Consider the following 13,142-nt stretch of genomic DNA (forward strand, 5'->3'; position numbering starts at 1 on the left):
TCATGTGTTTGTAAAGTGATAAAAGAACAGCACTACAAGAAGATATAGCATGATAATAATTGTAGGTTTCTGGATTGAGTAGTAAACACTGTAGATAGAGGATTTGAATGTAAATATATAAGAAACTGCAAAGTCAAAAGAACATAGGATTGAAATGTAAAAATGTAAGAAAATGCATATCAAAATAACTCCATGACATGGCTTTCAAGAGTTTGTGGGAAAAGTCATAATTCCTCAAGATTAAGCCCTAATTCCCAGAAATAAGAAGCCATAAATCTGCTAATCAGAAGTCCAGGAAAATTATTCACTTCACTATTATAACTAATTTCAGCTGCACCACTACAGTAAGAACACACATTAGCATTTTCATGTTTTATGGATGAGGACCACAGGAGATAGAGCTGTAAAGTATTTGTATCGAGGCAGTTGATACCACAGTTCATAGCACATCAACAACTACCCCCTGCATTCCTTACTTCACAGGTAAAATCTGTCCTCTCATCTCTACACCTATGGGGTCTTCAGGGATTACAGTTTTGGTTTTCTTTTTTTTTTTTTTTCCCTTTTTTTTTCTTTTTTTAAATATCAAAATTGCACTCAAATCACACAGTAGACACTAGAGGTAAGTTTTAGGTTAGGGATTGTGTGATTTGCCAAATCTGCATGTGACATCACTGGCCATAAGGGGAGACATAAAGTCTCCTGAAATTCAAATATTTACCTGTTCTGGTTCAGGTTCACATAGCTTAAAATTGTCCCCTTTCATCATCTCCTCCATTTACTCTTAAATTGTATGAAGCATCAGGGAGCACAGGATCAAATATGAAAGGCACCCTGTGGCTCTTTGTGCACTGAATTCAAGGGTAGAGGTGACCTGTTGGGGAGGGAAGTCACTGCATATTCCTTCAGCTCTCAGCCTGTCACTTGTCTTTTTCCCAGCTCAGTCACTTGTCTTTTTCCCAGCGCAACTCATAGTTCTTGGCAGAGGAGGCAAGTTAATGTGCCGCCATTAATGTAGCTGAGACATCCTCCATTGGGACTGGGGAGATGCAGGAACAAAAGCAGTCCTGTAAATTAAAGTGTTATTTGTTGACACACAGTGCTAACAAGAGAATCTCAGCTCACAGTTTCTAATCTAAGAAGCAAGCTCTCTAAATGAGTTACAAAGTCTTGCTTTCACATCTGCCTATCTTTCTTAACATCTCACCATTTCTACATGCTTCTCTGTATCATCTTCCAATTATACAAAATACTTCTCATTTTTAGTCCCTGAAAATCTTCAGCATGGGGTTCCTTTCCTGTTTTCCTTTGAGCCTTCACTGTTTTATTTAGTTATTCAAATTATAAGGTATATAACCTATAAATCTGAAGCAGTTTTGGGGTCCATGTGTATGAGTCCTGTTAGCGCAGAATTGCAGGTTCTGGATACTATCAAGCAACACAGAAATTGCTTCAGGACTCCTTTTTATCAGTGTTTGGGGTAGACCTGCCTGAAAAATGGACTGGAATCCAGACACTGCAAGTCTCCTAGTACAGGGGTCATTTGAGCAGCAGGCTGAGAGATCCAGAAATCTTTCAGAAGACAAAATGTGCACGACTTAAGTTGCACCTGACATCATCATGCTTTTATTCCACCTGAAATATTTTGAGTATAAAAACCTCATTTGAGCTTCAGTGCCACCAACTAAGCCTTCCCTACCTGTTGTCTGTGTAACTGCTCATAAATGGAGTGGTGCAGCATGTAGCCCCATACAGATTTCTGTGAAGAAAATTAACTCCAGCCCAGACAAAACTGCTTCATTGATTACATGGCATTATTTGACATCTGTGACTGAGATTATAATATTAATGGGAGCCTTGATGCACCAGACCTTCATTGGGTAGCAGTGAACTCATACAAGTTGAATTGAGAAAAGGATGGGTCCACCAGGTTATTATTCATGTAAAATTTCTTAACTTGCAGCAGGCATTGCACTTGGCTAATGATATAAGCAGATATAATTTATTCCAGATCTTTATCATGCAGCTGAGGGCTCCTGAGAATTCAGAGTGATTTTAAGATAAAACATCAATGACAGGAAACATCCTATCACCAAGTAGCTCTCCATTTCTAATTTTTATGTGGCACTTTGTTTATTCAGAGGGATGGTGTGAATGTGAAGTCAAGATGTTTAATACTGGATCCATTACCCAGGATAAAAGCTGGATTAATAAATTTTCACTGAGAAGAGAGGAAATTTTTGGATTTGTAACAGTTATAGGTGAAAAGCAAGAATATACAAGAAGATGACAAGTACAAATTTATAAATAGAACCATAAATGCATCTGTTTTGACAAAAACAAAAGAAGAGCTTACCTTTGATTTACACATTGTTCTTGCATCTTAAAAGTGTCCTCCTCCACCCAGCTTTGGGAACAGTAACAATGGCAGTAACACACTATAAATAGTGAAATGCTGAAGTGAGCAATTCATGAATACCTAATAGGCTTAAAAATGTTTGCATAAACTGCTCAACAATTATCTAATATATTTGCAGAAATCTGTGTGTTAATGAGACAGGGAAAGAAATAACAACCCAATTAGTCATATAGTGAGACCATAGCCTATAATGAGGCTTATTCTAAAAAACATATACCTTGTTTTGTACTCTCATAAATAAATATAAATATAAATAAATATACAACACAAAATATGTTGTTGCAAATGACCAGTGTTGTGCAAGCCGTAAGTGGCTCTGAACCCATCACCCAGGCCATTCACCCTGTGGTGATGCCACCAAGTTAATGTGGGTGAGTAACAGAACCTATTCACAGTGGATTGTGTGTCTTTGGGGAATGTTACCTGCATCTGATCACCTTTACTACTGAAACCGTGTATTTTAAGATGCAGAGCCTATTAATCTGGTATGTCAAGGTGTGATTTACTGTGCTGAAGTTTATTCAGCCACATGAATTTTCTGTATCCATCTGATGGTTTCCCTGCAAATGTATTGTGCTTTTCTTCAGGAACAGTAGTGTTGCTTCTTTGATGGAACAATTTACTCTTAACAGTGCTATCCTATGCAGATAGATCAGTCTCTTCCAGCTTCTACAAACCCAGATATTTGCAGCCAACAGCAGCTACCAGACATTCAGTCACCTGACAGGACAAATGCAGGCACATTGATTCCCATGCAGTATTCCCATGCAGGTGTGTTCAGTCTGAGGAATGTGCAGCACTTGAAGGACTACAGTTGCAAATTGGAAGCATGGACATATGTGCAGAAAATAATTGCTCCAGTAATGAGTAGTCTTTTGTTTTGTTTTGTTTTTCCATTAATAATACAAAATTGCTTATGTATGGTAAAAATAAAAATCCTCAGTAACCCACTGTTGTTGTTTAACCTCAGCTGGCTCCTAAGCCCCATGGAACTGCTCACTCTCTCATGCAGAATGCAGGATGGGGATGCAGGATGGGGAGAAAATCAGAAGACTAAATGTGGGAAGACTCGTGGTTTGAGATGTGGACAGTTTAGTAGGCAAAGCCAAAGCTGTGCAGATAAACAAAGCAAAGTAAGGAATTAATTCATTGTGTTGATTGGTCAGCCATCTCCAGGAAAACAAGTCTCTATCTCCCAGAACAGTGACTTAGGAAGACTCTGAATTACCTCCCGCACCCCCTTCCTTCTTGTCCCTCAGCTTTATGTCCTGAGCATGATGCCACATGGTCTAGAGTATCCCTTTGGTCTTCTGGAGTCACCTGTCCTGGCTCTGCCCACTCCCAATTCCTTGTGCACCCCCAGCCTTGTCCCTGGTGTGCTGGAATGAGAAGCAGAAAAGGTCTTGGCTCAGCACAAGCCCTGCTCAGCAATAATAAAAGCATCCCTGAATTATCCACACTATTTCTAGCACCAATCAAAGCCCAATCCTATGCTAGCCACTGTGAAGAAAATAAACTCTATCCCAGCCAAACCAGCACACCTGCACAGTGAAAACTCTGGGCTGAGTTTAGGGAAGATACTACAGGGCTGCGCAGTTGCTGTTGTGCTATATTGAGTTGTTTATTTTGCTCTTTAGGGAGCCCATATTAAGCTTGAGTGCTGATAGAAACAGAATAGTCTGGCCAGATTAAAATACAAAAAGATTATTTAAAACAGTTTTGTTTTTAAGATAATATTAGTCCATTAGGAGTTCAAAATTTGCTGCCACACAAGAGAGAGCTGCAGACCTTGCTGAGAAGGTCAAACAATGTCCCACCAAGAACAGCTACTAAAACATAGAAGGAATTCTTTACTTGAGAAACTGTTATTTTCACTTAAAAAGGGTCATTCAATTAATCAAATCATCTGAAGCAGCTGTTAAATGAATGTCCTACTTGGAACAATGATGTATCCTTCAATTCAGAAAGGTCAGCTTTTTAAAATTCTGCTTATACCTACTGTCCACTGCCATGATGATTACTGAATTACATCTGAGTAAATCAGAGAAGTGGGCTGTCTCTCCTATAAGTCCCTATTTTAATTTGTCCTGGGATCTTTCTGTCTTACCACTTTTTGTAACCTCCATGATTCTTTATCACTTATGCTGAAGACTGACATCTGTATCTTGCATTGATACATAGATGAGTTCAGATTTCAATACAATCCATCTTTATAAAGATGTAAAAACACATTCAGAAGTCTTCTTTCAAGTGTTTTACCTTGAAGTCTTGACTAAAAGATTTTGTGAGAAGATACTTTCTGTATAAACTGGGAAGAAACTGGAATTCTTGTCATTCAGTACATTCTGAAATTGAAAAGCAAGACCTTAAACTGCACTGAAAATATCTTCTTTGAACCTCCTTCCTGTGAAGATTTATTTAAATTCAAGCCTATTTTTTTTTTCTTCAAAACTCTCAAGAGAGCCTGGGTAACCCATCACTCCTGTGTTTAGTTTTGACAACTGGGAGTAGAACTTTTAGACTACCAGGGAATGACAGCTCTGCTTGTGTGTAGTCTATGTCTGTACAGGTTTTAATATTTCAGCTTAATTGTGAGAAGGAAAAATAATGGCAAAATTATAAATGGTAATTAGGAATTGATGCCATAAAATATAGAACGGTTTAGGCTTCAGAGCAGTTACTGTATGAGCAAATAAAACTTTGTTTCTTGGAAGTACTTGGAAGTAGTGTAATGTCAAGCTAATAATGCCTTGCACCATAAGTGCAGGGAAGCATATCGTCAGAGCCTGACTTGCTGGTTCAATAAAGAATTAATTGCTCATATTAGAGGTGTTCATGTGAGTCAAGAAGTGGGATATTAATTAAGGAGCTGTGCAGAGCTGGTGTGAACAGACTCCCTGAGGTGGGCAGTGCTGTGAAACTCCTCAAGAGATGTTTTGCATTGGTTTCTTCACAGCCATTGCCTGGACACAGTGTTTTCACTGCACGGGGGTCACACCTGGGCAAATGTGCCCCTTTGCCTCCACAGTGCCCAGGGGAAGGAGAACAGCAGAGACTGAGCTTGCAGGATGAGGAATATGCTCCTCCTCTTGCTCTCTACTAAGTTTGAGGGTACAGAGAACATCCATTGGCCGCCTGTTTGTAGAGTGGTACTATTTTGCCAAGCAGCAGCTGGATTAATCTGTGTAAAGGGGTGGTTCATTTTCTTTTGTTTCATTTAATTCACACAGAAACGACACTTTTACATCTCAGTGTTTGTTAGCATTACTCTGTCTCACCATCTTGGGGCATGGAAACGTGGAAGAAGAATCTCAGTTTTCATTAAGGAATTTTCCATTCCGATATCTTGTCAAAATAATCTGAAATTCAAAAATAAGAAATACCCTGGATATAAATCTAGTGCTCCTTTTCTGCATGACCAGTATGAAATTTGAAAGACAGGGTAATTGCAGACACACAAAAGACATAAATACCTAATTCTACTGAAGTGAAATAACTGGAGGGACAAATACTAGGAATAATCCAGGAATTATCACCCTTTTAATTTAAATGCTTTATTATAAACTAAGGGAGCAGCATTCCTGGATTGCCTCTTTCTCCCAGGTTCAGGTTTTTAGATCTTTGCTGCTGCAGGTACTTTATCTAGTTAGATTAAAGCCAGCATGCAGGTGCTTATCTGTGCCACGGTCACAGCTCCTGGTTTGCTTACTAGAGTTTACTGAGGAGCACTGGAAGCCACAGCACCAGGCAGTGGCTCTACAGCACCCACAAGCAGTTCTTACAGATTTGCTGCCTTTTATCATTCCATGTGCCTCCACAGGTAAGCTGCAGAAACACATAGGTGTTGTGGGTTTGAAAAATCACAGGCCATCTAACAACTTTGTTTGGTTTTTTAGGTTTTTTTTTTTTTTTTTTTTTTTTTTTGTTGTTGTTTTGGGTTTTTTTGGCCTATGACAGTGAAATCTTCAAGCTCAGGGTCAGCAGTGAGGGGATTATAAATAACTGTTTTGGGTTTACCTGTCAAATGACTTCTCTAATTGACATAGGTGGTCCACAGCAGGTGCTGCTCTGTGGGCCTATCACAGCAAATGCCTCTTGATTACTCGCAATTTAAAGTTTGCAAATATAGAAAATACAACTCAGTGAAATTGCACCAGTGTTAAAATCACCTAACCAGGCATTTACACAACCTGGCACAGAAGTAATGTTTTTCACACAGAGTAAAGTAATCATTTAAGTAGAAATCAAATTACACTGATGAAATATTTGACCAAAAGCGTACTCTAGTCCATTTAGCATAGATTAAAAGCAAAGGGTAGAAGGAAAATTGCTAAACTAGTGGAACTGTGAAACATCTGAAAGTTAACATTTGATTGTTTTTTCATTTCACAAACAGACCAGTTCTGCTGATCCCATTATTCTTGACTGTAATATACTGACACATGTCTCACTGATGCTCCTGTGAGTAATGCTAATCTAAGGAAAGCTCAGATAGTTTTCAAGCACTGAACTGCCTATTTAAATTGCATCCAAATAGGAGGAGACAAAATAAAGAGTTTTTCAACCTCATTTTGATCAGTTATTACATACACACAGATCTGTAACTGTATTTTATCTAGCCCAACATACTTAATTTGCCCAAACATTTGTGGTAATGGCATATTTTGATTAAATTATCTGAGTTTTAAAAATTGTTACTATAGCAACATACAGTCTAGAGTGAGATGCCTGACTCTCATCCCTGCAAATAATTTCTGTCAGGAAATTATTTGATAGGATGATGATAGGAAAATTCAATATAAGTTGTTGAATTGCTGATATTCCTGCCCAAACTAAAAATAAGATAGGTTTGGCCCTGAAAATAAGGTAGGAGGCTTTTTGGTAGGAGCTGAACAAGGTAAGTGTTGACTCTATCTGTACTTAGCGTAGGAGACGGTAAGAAAATAAAAGTGATAAAATAGCCTGTCTGTAATGAAATGTCATGACTAAATATGTCCCTGTTTTTACTCTAGAACATTTCATATCACCTGTATATGCCTATTTCTGTAATAAAATCTATCCCAATAGCCATTATATAAATATGTATCACTCCTAAGTGTTTCTCTGCAGTATATTTACCATTGCATCTAATTATCTTGAATTTTGAGGTACCTGATCCTCATATCATCATCTGAGAAAGTGTGAAAGTCTACTGTTGTGTGTCAGGTCACAAACTTGATCACAGAGGAACTCACCTACAGTTTGAGAGTAAACGTCTACGAAACCAAACACCTAAAACTGAGTCTTAGTCCATGTTTTGATTTATTTAGGTGAGAGGCAAGGGGAGAGGAGGCCTCTGTACTTTCTCACTTGTAACTACTCAGTGCCAAAAGAAGTCATCTTTAGATTTTGGTCAGACTTTTCCGTGCTTGCTCCCAGGTGTGCTTGATGCCCAAACATTTTCAAAACTGCAGGACTGGGTTGTTCAGTCTATAGCAGTGCTTTTGTATAAGGTAAATTTTCCCATCTAAACTGCTCTACTGAGGATATCACTGTCCATGGTCAATTGTACATTAATTTTTCTGAGGTGCAAAGCATGTGAGAATGGTCACAGTGTGTATCACTGTGTTAATCATCAAAAGCCCTTTGTTACCCAGCAGTGATCTTTGGAGACCTTTACTGCATGTTTGCACTCACTAAAAAAACCCAAAGTGATGCCAAGGAGATGTTAAAACTGAGCAAGACCACGGGTTGGTGCTAGCAGTGTTTTAGGAAAAGTTCTTAGGAGCCTATCTTCAAACCTGCTGCTTTACGTAGCAGGAAAAGAAATTTGTTAATTGCATTTGGAGTAGAAGGCAAAAACATTTATAAAGCATGCATTGGTCACAAGCTTAAAGAGTCCTGGGTTTGATCCTAGACCAAGTATTTATCCATGAAGATTTTGTTATTGGCCATATTATTTACCTTCAATGACACGTTCAGGTAATGGAATATTTCATCCTTCTTCAATGTTTGATTTCTTCTCCTTCTTACATGCACTGAATTTGTCCAAAGTTGGTTTTTCTTGCTTCATTTTGCTTCCTGGCAGAGCCACTAGATGAGATTGAATGTCATTAAGTTTTAAGAAAGCCCTGAGGGCTCTAGTTCTCTACTCATTCACACCACTGTGGCATTTCTATCCTGGAATCGTCCCTGATTGACACAAGGGGAGAATCAAATTCTGCCTATAAAGTAGCTCTGAATGTAATGGATACTTGGATTTTGTCGATGCTGGAAAAAAATAAATTACCGAGAAGTAGCTCTCTTCTTTCAGGTGATAAAAAAACCCCCATGTGTCTTCTTCACTAAGAATTTGAAGGTAATTTTATATCTTCTTTAAAGGTTTATATATTATGACTGCTGTTCATTTCCCATCTGATGTAAAAAGTCAAAACCAAAACTTGACTTGATAGAAAGCCTCCACAATATAAAAAGCAGCACAAGTCCCTCTCAAAATGTTCTGCTTGAGGTCATATATGTCATCAGTTTTGAATCACACAGTGACTTGCTGACTCTTATTCATATCAGAACCCCCTGAGTCACCAGTGTAGGACTTCTCTAGGGTTTGGGAGAATATATGCAAATCAAGTGGTTTCCTCATAAGTGTATTAATTGCCTTAGAAACATAAAAGCATTCATAATTTGCTTACATTTTCCATTCTTGCTTGCTTAAACATTCTAGTTCCAGGAGAGCTGCAGTTTTCTTTCCTGAACAAAATACTCCCTAGCTTCACACTTCTTGTGAGAAATGACTGATGACCCCCAAGAACGTAAGTTGTGCCTGGACTGTTGAAGACTACAGTTTGAAAAGGGAAGGGGTAGTCTTCTCAGAGGTTTAACCAATAATTTGAATTAATAGATCATTCTGTCAGAGATAGTTGAAGCAAATTGAGGTTGAACCTTATACACTGTGGCTGGAGGTATTTGTCCTTTGCATCACTTTTCTGTTTTAAGCAGTAAGTTACACTACTTTGATGAGTGCATCCTTCATGCAGAAAATTTTTCCAGTGCAGCTGCTGGACAGTGTGTCAAAAGAAAGCTAGCATAAACTCCACAAACATAAGTAGCAATAGACAAGGTCAGAACTTGAGTAAAAATAGGAATTTTCCCACCTTTTTCAGATATCTTTCCTGGATTGTACTTCTTGTGTGACTCACATGTATATTTGTAATAATTTTGCTGGATGGGGACATTTCTCTGTTATAGTATCCATCTTGTGTTAATGGAAAATTTCTCTTTCTGTATGCTTGACTCATGTTGTCTTATATTACCTTACTCTTCTGGGAGATCTAGAAGAGTAAGGTAATAATGCTATTCATACATAACATACTCTTATTCATCCAGAATTTTTTATGCTGAACTTGGAAATATTTTTTTTCCTTTTTCCCTCCCCACTTTTAACCAGGTAGACAAGAAAATTGTTCGCACTGAAATTGGAGTTCTCCTTCGCCTTTCACATCCCAACATTGTAAGTTTAGCCATGTTCTTCCACTCCACATTTGTTTCCTTGTTTTTTAATATTCTTTCTGTTTATGAGAGAAGACTGTTGCGGTTCACCTGCACAGACCTGAATTAAAGCTCTGGGTTCTCTCCGTGAGCATGCTAGCAGCTTTTTTTATGAACATCTGTTGAATTAAACTTCCATTTTAAGATAAAATAGAGCTGAGTGAGAAACTATGTGAAAGAAGTTCTGCAAATGAAAGTAGAAGTTGGTGTTTTCAGTCCTGGGAGACTTAAAGACCAAAAGTTGGTCTTTGGTTTCTCTGAGAGGTTGGCAGATGGCCTCTTAAACTCCTGTGTTTCACAGAGGTTACTGAGGTATGAGAATAACCAAAAGAGTATAAAAAAAGAAAAAAAATACAAAAAAAAATGGGAGAGAACAAGGTAACTCTCACAGCTGTGTTCTGTGTTTTACTGTTGACCTTCAGATGTGCTCTGCAAGACAAATATGCAAAATAAATACTTTCTGTATTCTTCTACCAGATAAAATTGAAGGAGATATTTGAGACCCCTACAGAAATCAGTCTTGTTCTGGAACTGGTCACTGGTGGAGAACTATTTGACAGGTAAGTTACTTGTACATACCTGTTCCAGTACCTTCCTTCCCCAAGGTTGTTAGAGCTCAAATTTCTTCTCTGTATGTAAACCCTGTGTTAATAATTACTGGAATTATTTTACCAGCATATGATTTATTCACATGAATAAATATCTGCAGCAAATATCCTAAAAGTGCCTTTGGAAATGTAATTACTATGAGACTTTTGGAAAAAAAAATAATTGAAAATGGAGGAATTAGCCAGTAAATGTTGAAGAAAGGTTCTCAGTAGGCACACAGCATCGAGTATGTTAGAGCAGACAAAAGATGGGAAAAACTGGCAAAATCTCATTGACAGATCATCATAAGGTGGTAATCAGTCTGCCAGGAGGATAGTGCTATGTCAAATAAAATTTTTGTAAGCAGACTCACAGGAAAGAAATTCTCTTTGGTATTCACTGTGTTTATCAAACATCTGGTTTTGCTACAAAGGTTCTTCAAGACAGCTGTTGAGTTCTGAAGGTTTTGCTCATGAGGCTGCACATGCTTCTGGAGTAAGTGCATATGCATAAAATGAGATTGTAATAGTGTAATAGTGCAATAGATAGTAATAGTGTTGGGATGATATCTTATTGGTAGGGATTTGGTTTTTTTTTTTTTTTTTTCCTTAGAGCAAGAGATGATAAGAAAAACATTTTATACTAGCTTAAGTAAATTAATTAACTGACTGGTGTTAGTGATTTCCAGCTCATGTAAGGACAGGTTATTTGATATTCCTTGTTCTGTAATTAAAGTTTAGTATCACAGAGGAATATTACAAAAATACACATAAATATTCAGTCTGAAAGTATCTTCCACTTGAAAAAACAAAAGCATACTTGTTTTTTTATGCCATGGTCAGACCTTCAATCTTGACAAGAACTATTTCTGAACAGCAACAACAAAAGCAACTGCTTCTGTGACATCCTAAGTTCCACAGAAGGTGATTACTCTCTCAATACCGAGCCAAAGGAATAAGGAGAGACATGCTGCAAGTTAAAGAACCAGTGAGCTTCCAGTCCTGATCTGGAGATGACCCTGCTCAAAGTGTCCTGCCTTTCATGTAGGCCTTTATATATTCACATGGGTCTCAGATTAGGTCATTTTCAGGAGGGCTGGAGTCTTTGATGAGATTTGATGAGTTTTTGATGAGATTTTGCAAAGGCAAAGCACAAAAAATCCAGTGAAGCAGTTGGTTCCTGAGCAGCAACAATCTGTGTGGTAGAACTGAAAAGATTTCATGGGATGCAGGATGGGGAACTGCATTATTTGATGAAACCAGGATTTAATATACTGACAATTTCAACATTCAGTAATCTACACTCAATAGTGACTATGGGATTTGAACTGTCAGATTGATCTTTTCAAAAAAATTGGATGCTTGATCCAACCTAGGATCAGCTGTCTAGCATTCTGACTAGAAGCAAAGTCACTCAGTAGAATCACAGAACGCCCTTGTGATGCTATAGATGAGCACCAAGACTGTGGATATCTGAACTCTGCATCCTCCTTTGCCCCAAGTACAACAGAACTGGAAACTTTGTCAATACAGACCTTTGTGATTTGGAAAAAGATCCAACAAGCAATGAAACAAGAAACTATATTAAATTATTTTCAGGTTTTAAGCTAGGAGTATTACTTCATTTTTCAACCTTAAACTAAAAGATTGCAGGAATATGCAGCCTAAAATAAATGAAGCACGAATATGCAGCCGAGATGTTGTGCACTAGTGACTCCAATTAAACATTAGCTGTTTCTCCTTTCTAAGCTGAGCTAAAGGATTAACACTTGCATGTACAATGGCTGCCCTCTGAGTTTTAGGGAGAATAAATTTAGCTGTCTGCCTTAGGGCAGATTCCCCTCTCATGCATAATCTTTTCAGTTGTTACATCTTTTTATCATGCATGAAGGAAATGTCCTGACTGACAGAGAGACCTTGTGCACGCCTTTTTCTGTGCTTGTATGATTCCCATCACAGGAGAAAGACACTGACCCTGAGCAGAGGAGCTGTGTCAGATGTGGAGGGACAGCTGTGACCAGGTCTTGAGATCCACCCCATGGCTGTCCTCGAGGTGAGACCCTCTGTGGACAAGCAGAACCCCAGTGTGGCCTGGGACCACCTCCAGGGTGTGGAATACCTTATGTGCCTTATTTGTAAACCACTGCCCATACACACAGCAAAGCAACTTTTGTACTCTGGAGGAGTTACTCTTATCCCTCTTTCTAATCAGCTATCATCAAATGGCACAGCTGGGCCTGTTACACAAGCAGTACTGCTTTCCTGGCTGCAAACATCTTCATTGGTGTTACTGCTAAATCTTGAAATATGCTGCCGCTTTTTATATCAACTGTTTTATTGCTCTGGTTTTCTCCCATACCATTCTCCATTCTAATAGTATTTGAGCTTCAGAAGAGTAAGAAGTCTTCTGTGTAAACATCCCTTTTATCATGAAGATGATTTTACAAATACCCAAGATCCAATTAGTCTTCTAGAATCCTAATAGCATTGTTGATGTGCTGCTGGTTTCATGCCATTCTAACTAAAAGTTCTGGGTAAAGAAATTATTAATTTCCTTCACCATATTTAACATTACTGTCAAATCATCCACCTTATTGCTAAAATGAACTCTC

The 13,142-nt window shown here is 38.2% G+C and overlaps 1 protein-coding gene across 2 annotated transcripts in view; it reads left to right on the top strand.

Moving 5' to 3' along the window:
* Window positions 1-13,142, top strand: part of CAMK4 (calcium/calmodulin dependent protein kinase IV) — a 133,524-nt gene that overhangs the window by 66,783 nt on the left and 53,599 nt on the right. The window contains exons 3-4 of one of the 2 annotated variants that reach the window (XM_054003022.1): window positions 9,843-9,905; window positions 10,421-10,503. In XM_054003022.1, the coding sequence (XP_053858997.1) occupies window positions 9,843-9,905; window positions 10,421-10,503 (146 nt within the window). The remainder of the gene's footprint in view (window positions 1-9,842; window positions 9,906-10,420; window positions 10,504-13,142) is intronic. The other variant, XM_054003023.1, reaches the window with a different exon arrangement.

The sequence above is a fragment of the Vidua macroura genome, chromosome Z (assembly GCF_024509145.1).
Source record: "Vidua macroura isolate BioBank_ID:100142 chromosome Z, ASM2450914v1, whole genome shotgun sequence".
Lineage (NCBI taxonomy): Eukaryota > Metazoa > Chordata > Aves > Passeriformes > Viduidae > Vidua > Vidua macroura.